The sequence below is a fragment of the Kryptolebias marmoratus genome, linkage group LG8, assembly GCF_001649575.2.
Source record: "Kryptolebias marmoratus isolate JLee-2015 linkage group LG8, ASM164957v2, whole genome shotgun sequence".
Taxonomy (NCBI): Eukaryota; Metazoa; Chordata; class Actinopteri; order Cyprinodontiformes; family Rivulidae; genus Kryptolebias; species Kryptolebias marmoratus.
Genome location: NC_051437.1, coordinates 25,214,183 through 25,231,657, shown reverse-complemented (window position 1 = coordinate 25,231,657; position 17,475 = coordinate 25,214,183). Strand labels below are relative to the sequence as shown.

The 17,475-nt window shown below is 36.9% G+C and overlaps 1 protein-coding gene across 1 annotated transcript; it reads right to left on the bottom strand.

Moving 5' to 3' along the window:
* Positions 1 to 1,248: 1,248 nt before the first annotated feature.
* Positions 1,249 to 15,502, bottom strand: chrna4b (cholinergic receptor, nicotinic, alpha 4b). The gene is made up of 6 exons (XM_037976833.1): positions 15,139 to 15,502; positions 10,698 to 10,849; positions 9,451 to 9,495; positions 9,254 to 9,363; positions 6,047 to 7,475; positions 1,249 to 2,160 (listed from the first exon to the last, which is right to left on the bottom strand). Exons 1-6 carry the CDS (start codon positions 15,188 to 15,190, stop codon positions 2,035 to 2,037), a joined length of 1,914 nt encoding a protein of 637 aa, XP_037832761.1. The 5' UTR covers positions 15,191 to 15,502; the 3' UTR covers positions 1,249 to 2,034.
* Between the last annotated feature and the right edge of the window lie 1,973 nt (positions 15,503 to 17,475).

The following is a 17,475-nucleotide window of genomic DNA, read 5'->3' as shown; positions in this document are numbered from 1 at the left end:
AGTCACCAGTGTGACCGTTATATTATAACAATATTGTGACAATTTCATGATTCAAAAACTTTAAAACTACTTGGTGGTGACTGTAATAGTTTTGTTTGTTTTGTTTGTTTTTTGTTTTTTTGCTGTTGTTGTTTTTGTTTTGTAGACAAAAGATGTTTTGTTGGAAGATTTGTTCTTCTCTCTGATCAGCCGTTACATGCATTTGCATCACAAAAGGCTCCAGTTTGTGGAAGCTGCAGGGCATAGAGCTCGACATTTTATTGTGAAAGTGTCTATTTTTAATTATTAGAAAACTAAGTGTTACATCCCAGGTTTTAAGTTTAGACTCTTTCCTGGGCTTCGGCCTCTCCTCTCACTCACATACAGTCTGTCTTCCTGCAGCGCCTCACCTCCCACGTTGTCTCCAAGCTTTTCCTTCAGCAGAGATCGTCTCCATAAAGCTGCCAAACTCCTATATAATAACAGGGCGAGTCTGACAGTTGCTAACACAAGCACTTTTACTCTGTCGTACAAGTTCTGCCATAATTTTCTTGTAGTCCATGGGGTTTGTGGTAATTATGGACCAAATTAAAATATCTCTGTGCAAAAAATTATTTTAAATCTAAACACTGTGAAAAATGGAAGACAAATTTTGGAGTCATCTTATAATCCTAAAATTTAAGATTCAACAATAATGTGTAATATCGCTTATATGACATTTCTTCACATTGGAATGTATGATTATTTGGTTATTTTCTTGAAATAATGTTACAAATAAACACATTCCTTAAACCTGCTGCCATGACACTTGATGTGTTTCAGGCTGGATTATTTTAACAATAAATTACTAAAATGTTTGTTTTCTAAAGAAAAGTCATGTGCTCCTTTATCACAAATCTTAAATTAAAGTCCTAGCATTCCCCAAAGGAATGCATATCACCCACCAGCTTTCATGCAAGACATATAAACCACGATCATCTTTGTCAAATCTTGTAATTCACATTAAGCACAATTCCATGCAATATTGCAAGATCTCACAAGATGACAGAAGACACCAAATTCTAGTTTAATATCTGTAAAACTGATTGAATTATAGCCATGTTTGCTAAGGTTGCTTAGCTGTGGCAGCCATATTTTACTGAGTTGACTCCAAAACCTAATCAGTTACATCCATGAGAGTTTCATTAAAATCCACCCCGTGGTTCATGAGATAGTTTGCTAACAAACAGACAAATAAACACAAACATGGGCACAAAAACATTATCACCTTTTCAGCTCCAGCAGCAGGCATTACATATATAACTAAAGTGAATTATTACAGATGTTTATTTATCAAGTAAAGAAAAAAAGTACATGTGACTTTTTGTGTATGTGGTCATTGAGGGGATGGAGTGCTTATTAAAAACTGTAGAGACTGAAACTAAATATGTAGTTGAAATAAAAATAAGTTGCCAAAAAAAACTATTTGTGTGTTTTATGCTGGAATAAAAACAAACAAAAAACAAAAACAAAACTCAATGTGTTTCTGCCCTTTCAGCAAACAGAAATCTCTCCCAGTGAGGAATTTGGACATGTTTTCACAGAAACAGGATTTTTAGAATGTCTTTATTAATCGTCTGTGAATGTTCATTGTTAACTGTGCTTTTGTCAAGATACTGAGACCAAAATTCAAACCTGTAAAGTCTTATTAAATTCTTGTTCTTCAGTTTCATTCTGTCACCATTTTCAAATTAGTCAAAGTCTATTTTTCTCATTTTTTATCACAGAGTGACAGTTGGAGGAAAGCAGCTAGATGTCAAGATGAAGTGGCACGGTGGGATATTTTCGCTCCTGGACTTTTGCCCTCATGAAGGATTTATATGCCCACGGGGATCAATGAGAGATATTTCATCTTGTTTCTCTGAGGAGAACCTTTTGATAACAACGGATAAAAGCAAAGAATTGTGACATGTAGTTCCTTTAAACAGAAAAAAAGATAAACTTTTCCTTTTGTTTTCTTACAACATAAGACAGCATGTCTTTCTGTCAGTTCTCTTGCTCCTTGATGCACAGAATCTAGATCATTCCAGCCAACCAAGGAGGAAGGAAGAGTCCCACAGATCCCAGAATGCACACCAGCACAAACATCCAGAGGAAAATCCTGTCAATGACCATCGCCACATACTTCCAGTCCTCCTTCACCTGGCAGAAAGAACAAACAGCACAAAGGGACATTTCAAATCTCAAACCAACTTTCTTCTTAATAGACAGCACTTTTTACCTTTCATTGAATTGTCATGAATTATGGATGCTTTTATCACTCTTCAAATGGTCACTCAGTTTTAATTTACAATGAAATTATAAATGTCTTGTTCATTTAAGACTGGCCTCCTCTGACTGGAGTTTGTCAGTACAATATAAGGAATCCATATTTACATTTTTAGAAATCTTTTTCTCTTTTACCTGATATTTGTGTGAATGCTGGCTCAACATTCATACTATTTCTTGCTTTTTATTGTTTGGTTCATTTTTTGCAGTCGAACTACATCTGCATACTTTCAGCTGTTTTATCCATTCATGCATCAAAACATTCAGCTCATTCAGGAAATGGGTGCTATGACTTTTTGTTTTTTTAAGTTTTATACTTTTCAAAATGTATAACTTTATTCACAGCTGCTTTTAGCTACGTTTGCTACTCTTAGCTAGCCTTTTGTTACTTTTGACTTTTTAGCTGACATTTCGCCGCTTTTACCCTTTTATCTACATTTAGAGTCTAGCTAGAATCTTGCTACTTTTGGTTAGTAGCTAGCATTTTGCTGCTTTTAGCCTTTAGCTAGTGTTCAGCCTTTAGCTTTAACAACTGTTTTAGTTTCGTCAGAAAATCTTAACGATGTCGTTCAGTACTCAGCATTCATGCTGCATTTTAACAAAAAATGCTATTTCTCTAATTGACTTTGTTTCCAAAACACTTGAAGATTAGTACTGCATCCATGCTGTCTTTACACAAATCTGATGCTTAATATTTTTCTGTGGCTGCAGTAAAAACTTTGCCTTTTAGTCTTTGCTGAGACTCACAGCAAAAAGCTACACAACAAACGGTGCCTTTAAATTATGCTGTGATTTGTCTGAAGGATGTTTGAGAAGACATTTTAAACATGTCGTGCATTTTCATTCAGTTTGGCACTGAAAGACGTGAAGTCTGTCTCATATTATTTTTTGCTAATTAAATATTTTACTCTTATCTATTTTTGGAAAATAAAAATACATTGTCTAGTACACTTGTTTTTGATTGGGGTTTAGTGGGTGCTAGGAGCTATTTTTGGTATTATTCATGTTATTCAAGTTTTGGGTGCTGTGGCTGTCTAAAAAAATTAAGGCCACTGTTTTGAAAGGTGAAACCAAGCTAATAATTTTCAAAGTTTTATGCAGTAGGCGTAGGCAAATAAGAACTGCCAGCAGCAGAAATTCTTAAAATCCAAATATTTATATTTCAGATGTGTTAGGGGCTGCGGGAGCTTGGTAGTTAGTGCTGTGGTCTTGTATTCCCAAGGCTTCTGGTTTGAGCCCAGGTTGCTGCAGAAATTGTCTGCTTGCTGTGGCGACTGCTGAAGAAGGGAGTAGCTGAAATAAATAGCTGTTCTGGAGATTACAGATCAGGGCTAAAACACAAAGGACTAAAGAGTATATGAATACTTTTGACCACAGACAGAAGAATGTCTGCAGGCTAACATATTAAAATATTAATATCAGAGACAGTAAAAGAAAACATCATACATTAGGCTACAAGAAGATTCTAACTCATGTCAGTATTTGAAAAAATGCAAACATCCTGATACTTAAACACAGACGGCTTCTATTTTGGCTACAGTTTAGTTAAATGACACATTTGTTGCAAGAATTTGTTTGCCATTTTACAAGATGAATCATGCCAGTGCTTCTCAGCCACAGTCACAAATCAGGGATTATATTTTTGGCCCCCAAAATTGTTTCAGTATTTAATCTCAAAGGTAGTCATTGCAAAGTCTTAATGACTGTGCAAAAAAATTCAGAAAATAAGGAACAAAATCTGCACAATATTTCCTCATATTGAGGGTCAATGATTCTTTAAATTCAAAATTTGCGAGGAAAATTTGTGACCAGATGCCAACTACTACGCACGCTTGCTTACCGACCATAATCAGTTTTACCAGACTACAGCCAGCTTTAATTACTATCATGTAATTAAAGCTTTCATATGGTTTTTATCACATTTGGCCAAATGCTTTGTTTACACTGAGTGTGGACCCGCATTTCATAATTACATATCAATATATCTGGGAAACTGAAACTCTTTCAAACTGCATTATTTGATTTAGTTCAGGATAATCTTTTTATGTTTGATTTCATACTTTGCAATAAGTAGCTTAAATCAGTTAGTTCATTTGCATACATTTTATCATTTTAACCTGACAACACAATTAAAATACCAATGGCCTGATGGGAAAATGACTCAAAAAGTGAAAAAGATAGGAGAAAACAGCTGGAGCTGGTTTTAAAAGCTCAAACCTGTGAATTTTCCTGAACTGTTGTCAAGAAATTTGAAATGGCAAAATGAATGAAGCAGAGATTATTTAAATGTGTGGCATTTAGAAACAGAATGAACACATTTTAACATGGAAAATAAAATGTGTTGACTCCTGTAAATGTCTAAAAGAGTCAATCCTCAGCTGAGGAGACTGTCCGTGTCACACAGATCATCATTACTGGAAATTCTCCTGAGAAGTGCCTCGGTAAAGCACACAGGAGGGCAAAAGTACACCGGGGATACAAAGCTGCACTGTGGAAAATGCAGAGTTTTGGAGAGCCAAAACTGGAGAGACAGTTGAAGAGCCATTTGAATCATATTAGTGCTATATATTTATTTAATCTTTAGCAAAAAGTGGAGACCGCAGACAGGCATTCAACAGCAAATATCATCAGAAAGTATGCATGTTTATCTTGTATTCCCTGGAAAATGATTTTGTTTCCAAACAGGCTCAGGTAAGCATTATTTATATTGTATTGTAGGCAGGTGGCCAGACTTCTCCCACCTTTTCCCAAATCACTCAGATACATTCACAGACAGACACAGACTGTACTCAGATACTGGAAATCTCTAAGATGATAAGTACGAAGTTATCTAACGTCTCATTTTAGAAAGAGTTTATTCAGTTTGACAAAGAAATAAATTGCCAATGTGACTGCTGTGAGAGCAAAGATTTTGCAGGAGTTTTCTTGTCCTCTCTCAGTGTAAGCTACAGCAATATATGCATTTTTTAAAGGTGTGTGTGTACACATGAAATTCAGTGGGACTACTTCTGCTGCCTCCTCTGAGTGACAGTTGAAGGTTACCAGTTCCTTGTGTTTTACAAAAAAAATTAATATTTTACTAAGGTCTCCAAGTAGTGTACAGTGCAAAATCTCTTTATACCTCAAAATAAACAAATGAATAAAGCAAATTATAGATGACACATGAATAATAGTGTGAATGCTAGTTAAACATCCACACTATTGTTTTTCTGTTTCATTTTCTCATACGGTTTCTGCAATCTATCTCTTTCTGCTTACTTTATGGTATTTTAGTCATTCATTTTTACCAAAATCTTCAGCTCAGTCAGGACATGGGTGCTTTGATTTTGGGTTTTTAAAAGTTTAATACTCTTCATACATTGATATCTCTTCATTTATTTTAATTAACCTTTTGCAGCTTTTATTAAGTGTTTTGCTACTTTTACTATAAATTAGACTTTTGCTACTTTAAGATTTAGCTCACCTTTCATTATATGTAGCTTTTAGCTTGCCTTTTGTTACTTTTAGTTTTTAGCTAGGGTTCTACCTCTTTTAGCATTAAAAACTCAACAAATTTTAGCAAAATCATCCAGCACTCAGCATTCACACTGCATTTTTGTAGAAAATACAATTTCTTTAGTTGCATTTTAATAACCTAAAATATGATAAAAAGGCAGATGTTTTATTTCCATAGATCTTTATGAATATGACTATTTGTAAACTGCTGTTTTTATTAAGACTTTGTTGGTAACTTTATTAGAAGTTAATTCTCCTTACTTACTGAAAAGTCTGCATCCTCTGCCCTGAGATGATCAGCGATGTATTGAACCCCCTCGATGGCTCGTTGCATAGCTGGTGATATTGTCGGGCTCGGACGATCTAACTGGGTGCTTGCATCTTTGGTGGACACTGCTGTTGGGGTTTCTGGTGAGTTCTCTCTAGAGGGTACTTTTTTCACCTGCTTTGGGCTCCCCTTTACCCCATTATCATGCAGACAGCAGTACTGGAAACTGTGGGAGCGACATCGAGGTTCAGATCCCTGAGGAAGCTGCTCCTGATGGTTGCACATTTGCTCTGCGCTGAAGGAACGACCGTTAAGGGCCAGCGTGCTGGGTCGTTCTTTGGAGGGGTTCTGAAGTGGAGCTAGTGGCAAAATTGGAGGCAAGGACAACTGTGACGCAGACATGCTTGCAGAGTTGTGTCTACGTAACGGTTGTTTCTCTGACAGGACTGAATATTTGCCAGATGTGGATCTGCAGAAGAGGTTGGCATTCAGTGGATGATCCTCGCTGCAGTCCTCACAGGAGGAAGATGGTGAAGAGGCTGAGCAGACGAGGATCCTTGGACTGTCAGATGGAGTCTTTGGGAGTGTATTATCTGTCTGGGTCATCTGTCTTAGCTCTGTGTCTAATCCTATCCAGAAGGCCTGTGAGTTGCTCGTTGTAGAGATCACGGTTGTTCGGTGCATCATCTCTATGAGCTTCTTGCAGTGCTGCTTTGCTGTGCCCGGTGGGCGTTTCATGAACAGGACTCGAGGTACCAAGTCCAAAAACACTCTGCGTACCCAGTGAGGCATGCTGTGTGTTTTTGGCGACCGGTGGTGTACGTTTAACACAAAAACTGTAATTATGATGGAAAGTGTGACAAACACCATGGTGAATAGCAGGTATTCACCAATCAGTGGAATCACTAGTGACGTAGATGGTATAATCTCTGTGATCAGCAGGAGAAACACTGTCAAGGACAGCAGCACTGAAATACATAGGGTAATCTTCTCTCCACACTGTGATGGTAAATAAAACACCAGGACAGTCAAACAGGAGATAAGCAGACAGGGGATGATCAGATTAATCGTGTAGAACAAAGGGAGCCTCCGAATGATGAAGTAGTAAGTGATGTCTGCATAGATCTCCGTGCAACACTCATACTTCTTTGTGTTGTACTTGCCCACAGCGTTCATGATGACCCACTCGCCACTCTCCCAGTAGTCCATCTGGTCCACATCACTGGCCATGCTAATCAGATCGATCTTGGCCCGATCGTACGTCCAAGAGCCAAACTTCATCTTGCAGCTTTGCTGATCGAAAGGGAAAAATGTGACGTCTATGCTGCACGAAGACTTATAAATAGCTGGAGGCGTCCACTTTATGTGCCCATCATGAAACAAATGTGCTTTTGTAAGATGAGTTACTGCAAAGTCACCGTCCGCACTACAGATGAAGAAAGGGACAAAGAGGGAGAAGCACAAATCTGTAAAATATAATTCACATTTTCTTCCAACAAAATCTGTGATGTGAGTTTGCAATTAGAAACACTTTGGATCGCTCAAGGTCTCTTCTTTCAACCACACCTCAGAGTGGACAAATAAACTTGGTTGTCATTTCAAAATATGATATGATTTGAATGAAACTTTAAGACAGTAATCACTGAATCTACATCTTCAACTGATTAACTTTTGAAGTCAACCCAATTAAAGTTGGCTGCCACAGCCAACTGACCATAGGCAACACAAAAATGGCAACAACTCAGTCTGTTTTACAGATACTAAGCTGAAATTTGGTGTGGTAGTTGCTGAGAGTCATTATCATCACACGCTTTGAGTGTTAAGTGATCATTGAAGACTGTTTTTAAAACTTAAAATCAGTTACGGATTATTATTTTTTTATGTATAACAAATCCTAATTAGTATGGTTCTAAAGACTTTTTTAGTACAACTGAATAAATATTTTGCATGCAGATATTGAAGAGAAGATGTTCTCTGTCCCTTAAATCTGTCAGAGCAGCAGGTTCTCTAAACTCTTTTGTTTTAAATGTAGTATGGATGTCTGTTTATTTGTCTAATTTCACTAAACCTTTCATTTCACGGCAGAGTTACTTTCACACACCTGAGCACCCTCGTTACCTTTCTTCACATCATATGACACCATCAACTGAAATATAGGATGAAAGCTACAGCACATAGAAAATCTGCCTTTATCTTTAAATTCAAATGTATCCTCGTCATTCGATTGTTCTAGACAGTTATTTATATAACAAAGTTTAAAATGTTGAGCATGAAATTTGTTTTCCATTTGCTATACATTGTCTTAACAATCATTCCTAAATAGAATTACTGACAGTTATTTAGCAATTGATGTCATGCTTGTTTCTAATAAAGATTTCATTTTGGTTAATTTCTTTAATTTAAAATGAATGAATGTGTATCTATGTCAGACACTCTCACCAGGGGCATTTTATCTGACGCTTGTTGAAACACATCCAATTCCACCTCCTCTTTTATTTCCCATCATAATGTGATACTTTCTATGGTGCTGAATTTTCTTTGTGAGCCTATCCATTAAGGCTGACCTTGTTCACATTTATTCCAGCTAAATTACTTTATGAATTTGGCACAAGACGAGATGTTTGGCACAACAGATTTCTTGTATTTTCCCCCTGCAGTCCTGCCATCTGTTGGAATGAAGTCATCAGCATCTGAGAAATACTTGACACGTGATTTTGTCTTTGAAATGGTGACAATTAGAAGCTTCTGTGTGATGGAGAAGAACTAATTATCGCCCTAATTAACGAAAGGCCATGCAGTGTGTCTGTATGTGTGTTACCAGAATATCTGTTACCAAAAATGTATCTGTGACTAAAATTTGAATGAAGCTAAAAAATATTCATTAGATGTACATCTACAGCTACAACTGATTAATTTTTGGAGTCATCCTGATTCAAGATGGCTGCCAACTGACCCTCAAAAATACAAAAATTGCTTTAATTTTGTCCTTTTTACAGACAGTGACCTAAAATTTGGTGTAGTAGCTAAGATTGATCCCCAATAATTTGAGCACTAACAGGTTGTACAAGATCTTTGTTTAAAACTTTGCCATTAGCTATTTGGAGTCAATTTGGTCTGTTTGTAAATACCTTATGGATCACAGGATGGATTTTAATGAAATTCACAGGAAAAGGAATGCTAGGCCTTTAATTCAGTGTAACTCACTTGTTGTAGAGGACAATATCAGGCCTCCAGATAATCTCAGAAGGTATTCGGATGGAGGTGACATTTTCATATTCCTCTGGGTTCCAGCGGAGTTTGTAATCGTTCCATTCCTGCAGGGAAACAGTAGTCACACTTATAGACTGCAGCATTTTATTTCACTGTACCGTCAGCATTGGTTTTGTCTCTTAGTGTCTTACTTGCTTAACCCAGACGTTTGTTGTCATCATCTGATTCTTTTCATCCTTTAATAGAAATAATAAAAAAACAGAATGAACTGTTTTCTAAATTAATATGTCAGTCAGAACCTGTTGGGATGTATTGTGTAATATGCTAGAAAAAACATAAATCATATATATATATAAATCATATATATATATATATATATATATATATATATATATATATATATATATATATATATATATATAGCAGCCAGTGCTTGATGCAGAAGCACACTGTTACTTTTCTGCTTTCTCCAGCTTTTCCACAGCAACATCTAAGACCCGGCAGTCAGTGAATACACTCTGTAGGAAAAGACAACTTCACCTGGAGTTGACACTCACCAGCAGGCATGTGGAACAAGCACTGTCAGCTAACTCAATGTCAAAAAACTGGAAAAATCATCTTTGTGGAGAGGAAAAGTTGCCTAATCTATATTCTGAGGGCTTCTCTGGGCAGGTTTGTATGGGTGTATTAAAATTGTTTCTATATTAAATCCTCACAACTAGAGTTGAAAATGCATGTGCTTGAAACCAATTGTCTGAAATGCAAATAGAACAAGCATGAATAAAGATGCTACGTTGGCAAGACCTAATGCAACGGAAACACTGTTCAACAGACAGCGCTGAATATTTACTGCCTGTGTTAGCTAACTTGACAACTAAATTTAATTTGGGAGGAAAAATATAATATATTTTTGTTCTGGTTTCATTTCCGCTGATTAGAGATCTTACTATAAATTTATTACTCTTGCTTGGTGTGGCTTTGAAAATATAATAATGAATCTACATAAATAGAATGAGGGTACAAGTGGAAATGAGTCCTTCATACAATTATGCTGCAAAACATCATCATAACAAAGAAAGAGCAGCATGCAGTTTGATGTGCTGAAGCAAATCTGCTGTTTTCATCAAGTTCTCAAACTGATGCATTTACAGTTTAGCTTCTTTTACTTCCTGACAATGACAGAATTGTGGAAAATTTGTTTCAAAAATAATCAGTTTATTGTAAACCACATCTATAGGCATGGAGAGCAAAGACTCAGACAGGATAGTGCTGATGTAAAATTCAAATCTCAATTGATTTCTTTGACAAATTAAAGAAGGTTACACACAATTAATGTTATAGGGAAAAGCTAAAAGTAGAAACATATATTTGGACTTTTTTTATGACATCCCATGCTTTTAATTGATGAAACCTATCAAAGCTGTGAGGTTTCACTCACCACATCAATTAGCTGGGCAATAGAAAGTCCAAAGTGGACTAACACTGTATCTGAAGTGTTCTTCACAGGCCGGGAGAGTTTGCTGTAATTTACAAACAAATTCTGAAGGAGCCTTTCCTCAGCATGGCCACGAGGTCCAACTTGGGTACATACTGCAGAAGAAGAAGGAAAAGAAGAGAATATTAAAAATGAACTAGATAAATTGCATTTTCTGTGAAAATGCAGCATGAATGCTGAGTGCTGAAATTTGCTGAAAAAGTTGAACGTGAGTTGTATAATAGCTGAACTTTCAATGTTAGTTGTAATATGAGAATAAAGAAGAAGAAGAAATACAAAGAGCAGAGGGACAGAAAGAAAAAGAAGACATATAGAAAAAGCTTGAGCACAAAGATGGAAGCATCAGAAACACAAAACAGAAGGAGACAAAAGGAAGTAAAAAATGACCAAAAAGAAAAATAAGGAGACAAAAAAGATGCATAGAAGAACAAAACAGAGACGTACAGAGAAAAAAACGAAAGCGAAAAAGAGGAAAAAGAATTCATAAGGAGACAAAAGGAAGCATAAGGAGATACAAATGGAGCAAGTACCTGAAGTAAGTTTCAAAAAGCACAAAAGTTTTGATCTCAATGCATTTCTAGAGGGTTTTGTACACAAATTTGAATATAAAAAAGATACAAATACCAAAAGTCACAGCACACTATTCCCAACTGAGCCAAACGGTTTGATATGTGATCGATTAAAAACACAAAGTATGTGAAAAAAGGTTTGATCATAGAAAACATAGGGGAGAAGCTATAAACAGGAAAACTAAAGATCTCAATGCAATAGAGAAAGCTTCAGTTTAATACCTCATACTGTATGTGCATACTTTGTACAAGAACCAGATATATCTGCATAGCCTTTTTGAATTGTGTCTCTGTTTTCATATTCATTTTTGAAATAGAATCCAGTATTTCAAATGGACGACGCATCCGTTAACAATACGTTCATCTGCAGTGAATTCAGCTGATGCAGCGAGGCCAAAGAATACAGAGTGTAATGTGAAAGTAGGGTGACCTCTATTATACAGGTGGGGTATGGTTACATGAGACAGTATCTGAGGGATGAGACGAAGTGTGGAGCGTGTGTGTGCATGTGTGTGTGTGTGTGTGGGTGTGTGTAGGGGAGCAGCAAAAGCAGAAAGATGAATCTGAATCGGAGGGCATCCATTGTGTTTCAGTCCATACGTCTCATCACTTCCTTTAGTATCCCTCCTCCCTCCATTTTATTATCATTGGCAAATGTACTCTTTATCTGGGGTCACTGATATTTTATTAAATTTGCCATAAGTACATATTTAAGTGTCTAGTCTTTTTTATTTGAAACTTTTGCGCAAAAATCTATTGTAAGGGAGCTCAGAGGCATTTTTATACGTTATTATGAGTTTAGTTGTGTGACAGCACAAGAAGGAAAACATTGCAGATTCATTTTTATGTTAGTTTTGTTGCATTGTCTTTGATGCTGTAAATAACACTTCAATATGCTCTGCTATGTTAACTTGCATTCTGAAAACTGGAATTCAGGTGTTATGATACTGTCGACCCGCATCTGCTGCCCACTCAATCAAAGCTGATGGACTGTCTCTTTCAGCTGACTGAAAACTGGCATCCACAGTTCTGAAAGGATTCAGATCAATACCTTATTAAATTGATATACTCGCTTTCCCCTCACTTCTTCTGGTCCTGTTTGAAACGGAATCTGTTTGACATGGTTGGACATTAGACAACCTTGAAATGTCACAAATCTTCTTTAGCCTTACTGAGTCAAAGTCACATTTGTTGGTGTATTTAAAGGCTGCAAAGTACAAAATCGAACATAAAAAGTCCTGAACTATAACAACTGGTGCAGTCTGAAAATAGTTTTCCAGATATATTGATATGCAATTCTAACATAGAAAAAACAAAAACCATGAGGAAGCTTGAGTCATGTGACTGACCTACACAATACTGGCAAAGAAGGTAAGCAAATATAGCGGAATCAGATAAGAGTAGAATGAATGTAAAGACGTTTAGATGGAAATATAAGAGTGAATTGTCTGCTAAGTGTGAACTAAAGAAAGATCGGGTAAGACAACTGTCAAGCATATCAGGGATCAAGCAGGGCAGTGGACTGCCATGAAGACAGAGGTCAGCGTTCAAACACTCTGCTTTTACTAAACTTCTGCTAGATCAGTGCATTCTTTTTAACTCTAGCCTAATGCTCAAAATGTTTATAACTCAAATCTGAATTTATCTTCAATCAATGATATGCTTTTAAGCTGCTCATAAGGTGCCTACTTGAATGGGGTAGTCTAGTTGAGGGTTAGCCCATAGCCAGAGTCTTGGCATTTCTTGTTTTTTTGTGCACACTGTCTACATCTTGTACCGTCACAGTGTTGAAACAAGCAGCGTTGGGAGTGTGAATATTATTTTTCAGATGTCTGCTACTGGCATTAATGAGCCAATATCTTAGAAAATACGTACCAAAACATCAAAACTGTTGGACTTCTCCACCCCAAACAGCTGCTCAATAGATGTCGCCATTGTTGATCTATTTTCAGTCATTTCAGCTGTTTCCGTTGGTAAACAAATGCACGGGGTAGTTGGGTTTTGGTCTCAAATTTTGCTGACACATTTTTATACATAAACAATCAATATGAGAAAAACGTTGTGCAGATTTTGTTTCTTAATTTATGGATTTTTTGTTTGTTTGTTTTTTGACTGATCTTCATGACTTTGCCTTGAGTACTTTTAATTTTTTAAAATCAGTTTTATTGCTTTAAAAGCAGCATTTATCAAACTTTTTACCCCACCATTGTTGCCTAAAATGTACACATTTTACTCATAAGCATGCATAACAAAGACAAAATTATGAAACAAACAGTATCCACAACTATTATACAATTTGTACCTATTTAAGACTATTAAAGATGATGAAAAATTAGAACAACCAAAGTTCTGGTGCAAGAATATTGACAAATGTAATTTTTTGCGACATTTTATACAAATGTTTTCAGGCAAAGCAATGTATTCCATTTTATTATTCAGATGTGACACAAACTAGCAACTAAACCCAAAACTGATTTCTTTTGATCAAAACACTCTCTCAGGCTAAGGCAGCAACAGCAGCAAATAAATTGCACACTGCTCTTTAACTAGTCTGATAAGAAATAATAAATCAAGGCTACGAAGCTTGAGTGACAGAGACTGCTTCTGCTCTCATTCAGTTAAAACAAAAACTATAGAAAACAAGCTTTTGTGTCCCCAAGGTTACATGTATTTGTCAGAGATTATGACTCATGCAGTGAATTCAGCCTGAAACAAAAAAGAAAGAAAGAAATCCTTGCCTTTTTAATGAATAGCATAAGGCTGCGACTGGATTGCACAAAGATGACTAAGATTAAGAGCTGAACTTGATTTTATTTCTCAGAAAGCAAGTCCCTCTGCTGCTTTAAAAAAAACAATTTTGTAGAATTCAGCAATTTCAGGGAGAATTAAAAAAAAAGTTCTAATAAAAGCCCAATATTTGTGCTTCTCAGTGGTATATCAGCCAAAACCAACAGTGATCAGGGACGCAGCAGTGTTAGTTCTGAACAATATGGATACTATTTTTTCAACTAAATGTTTATGTTAATGATATCTGAAAAAATAATAAAAGACTGATACAATACTCTAATATGACACAACAAGTAAAAGTTAAAACACCTCTCTCCTTTGTTCAATAAACACCGTACACTCATCCAAACAAAAATAAAAAACTAAATTTGATGCTGACAGATATTAAGTTTTCCATGGATGATACCAGTATACAACACGATTTTTTTATCAATATGTATTTTTCATATACCAATATTTGCTTCAGTTAAAATGTTTTTTTTTTAACAACATTTAAAAAAACCTTTACACTTAAAAATAATATATAGATGAGCATTCTTGTTTGAAAAACCAATTTGTGGGCAGCTGCATCTTCAGTTTCCTGTTTGGTAATTGATTACGTATGTACAGGCGTGATCGTTTGTTAAATTTTTAGAAATGGGCCAATATCAGTCTGCTGATTAAAATGGATGCTATCAGCCATGTCTGTACTGACTCAATGCCTGCACATACCTACCCATCAAAATTGGTTGGTCGATTAACTAGTTGGCCTATTAACCAGTTAAAATGGTTTACCAATTAGTCGGCCAATAGATTTTAATTACCCAACTGATTTTAATAGGCCAATTTTGGTCATTTTCAAATGATCAGGCAATCAGTCTTGGTCTATCCTGCTCAGTCAGTTGGATTGATTAATCTGTCTGCTGATTAATTGGTACATCTCTAAACTGAATACCCCTCCCTGCTCTCTGACTACTGAATATTTTTGCATAGTTTCTTATGTCGTAAAAAAAATCTGATACAAATATATCTGAGGGAAAACAACTTACCCCTTGGAGAAAGTGCAACAAAAACCAAGCACAAACATGTGTATACTTCCATTGTGGCTTCAGTAGTATCCAACTTTACAACTAAACTTCCTCCAACTTCTTCTATTCTTTAATCCTGGAGGTCAGTCATCCTGGAAGTGACCAAACCTTAAAAATCTGACTTGTCGCAACAATTCTTCCCAGACGGTTTAGATCGGGTTAAACAGACAGACAGAGAGGTTATGTGAGTCTGTGTGAGTTCTCCTGCTGGTTCCATTTATCCATCTTTTCAGCTGCCTTTCTGTCCCGTCACAACAAACTGAAGGACTTCTGTCATGAAACATATCGTTCCTGATCCAACTCTTAAAAGTCCCTCCTCGTTCCACTGGAGTCCTTCAACCAAGTGTGGCTCATCTCTCTCCTCTCCACCCTCCTTTTTCCACATCGCTCTCTCCCTCATCTCCCCTCCTCCTCCTCCTCACCTCATCTCTCTCTCTCTCTCTCTCTCTCTCTCTCTCTCTCTCTCTCTCTCTCTCTCTCTCTCTCTCTCTCTCTCTCTCTCTCTCTCTCTTACTCACACAAAAAACACACCTTCATCAGTGCATTCCTCCCACCTCTCTGCTTCCCGCTCTGCTCCAGAATGTGTCCGGTTTTTGCTTTTTTCTATTAAAAATAATGAACTTTTTTGACAGTCTTTGCATGTGTGTAAGGGAGAGGAAAACAAAGATCTTCTTATCAGTGTACACCTGAGCCGTGCAGTTTTTTTTATTTCCGGATCTTCTAATGCAGGCACAGCCACAGCTACCTGTCAAGGTCCGGTGAGGTAAAAAGCTCCAGTGAGTCACAGAAGCTGCTCTCTTCAGATTCCCCTCAGCACTGAATCCCAGGAGCACATCATCTCTGCTCCTCCCTCTTCAATCTTAACCCTACCCTGACCCTCACCTGCTGTCAGTTTTCTTTTCCTCTGTGTAATGTTTCACACACACAGATTATCTTTCCGTGAAGTCTCTCTTTGCCTTCTTAATAAGCAGAGTTTCTTCTAAGGCTGCCCATCTCTTTTTATCATCTGACTCTGAAAGGCGAAGGCGAACAATAATGCTTTTGCCCAGGACCATTAGCAAAATTTCTCATGAATCAGTGAAGGGATTTTAAAGAAACTTTCAGAAAATAGTCATTGGGTTGATGTCTACAACTAATTAACTTTTGGAGTCAGCCCAAAAACAGCTACAACTCAGTCAATTTTACAGATACTGAGCTAAAATTTGGTGTGATAGAAGCTGAGCACTGTCCCCAACAAATACTTTTAGCATAACTCATTGTGCAACATTTTTGCCTAAAACCTTGGCATTAACTAACGGAGTCAACAATGTTTGTCTGTTAGTGAAATATCTCATAAATCACTAGACAGATTTTACTGAAACTCAATCAGAAAAGTATTTGTACATCTACCCAATTGAAGATGACCACCACAGCTAATCAACCTTAGCCAACACATAAATAGCTATACCTCAGTGTACCTTTACAGATATTGAGAAAAAATTTGTGGTAGTAGCTGAGAGTTACAACACATATGTCAAGTGCCAACATGCCGTGCAAGATATTACATGCATAATGTTTTTTCAAGATTTGACCAAAACATCTACAACTTCGGCATTTCTCATCACAAGATGATCTCAGTCTAAAACTCTGTCATGAAATCCTGCAAGTGATATGCATTCCTTCAAGGAATGCTAGGGCTTTAATCCTTAAGATGCATTTACTTTTATTGCACTTTTTCTCTAGCATGTCATGTTTTGATGATACAAAGAAATAAAGAGAAGCTTAAAAACCCTTGACTCCACAGTCATGTTTACAGAAACCAGACGCCAACTCTTGAGTGATGATATTTTTCTGAAGGTGTTACATGATTGAGAGAAACAAAAAAAGGTCTAGGTAGAGGTTAGTTTTGCTGTCGTATGTGTTTTTTGTCAGATCCGCTCCTTTTCAGTGCACCGTGTGCCCACAGAGAGGAGTTCACTCCACAGTGCAGCGCACACATCCATTTCTTTTAACCAAAGACACAGATCTCTTGATCTGATGTTGGCTAGCACTGACCAGACAGATGAAGACAGTGTTCTCGCTGGTTCTCACAGATGTCTGTTTGTGCCGTCAGAGATTCGATTGCCGATTATTCAGTTGGACCGCTGACAGGAGTCTTGCAGTAGTTTGTAAGTGGGACAGCACAGCATCGGGGAGTGAGGGGCTGGAAGAGCAAATCTCACTTTCATTAAAAGAGCAGGAAGCACAAATAGGCCAATACAGCCTCTTGGCTGACACATAAGTTTATCTTACACCCACATGCGGACACACAAGAGCTCC

Coding starts and splice junctions, on each gene's coding strand:
- chrna4b (XM_037976833.1), bottom strand. CDS start 15,190: ATGGAAGTATACACATGTTTGTGCTTGGTTTTTGTTGCACTTTCTCCA. Junction 9,496..10,697: donor TTGCCCAGCTAATTGATGTG/GTGAGTGAAACC, acceptor TTTCTATTAAAG/GATGAAAAGAATCAGATGAT. Junction 9,364..9,450: donor CAAACGTCTGGGTTAAGCAA/GTAAGACACTAA, acceptor GTTTCCCTGCAG/GAATGGAACGATTACAAACT.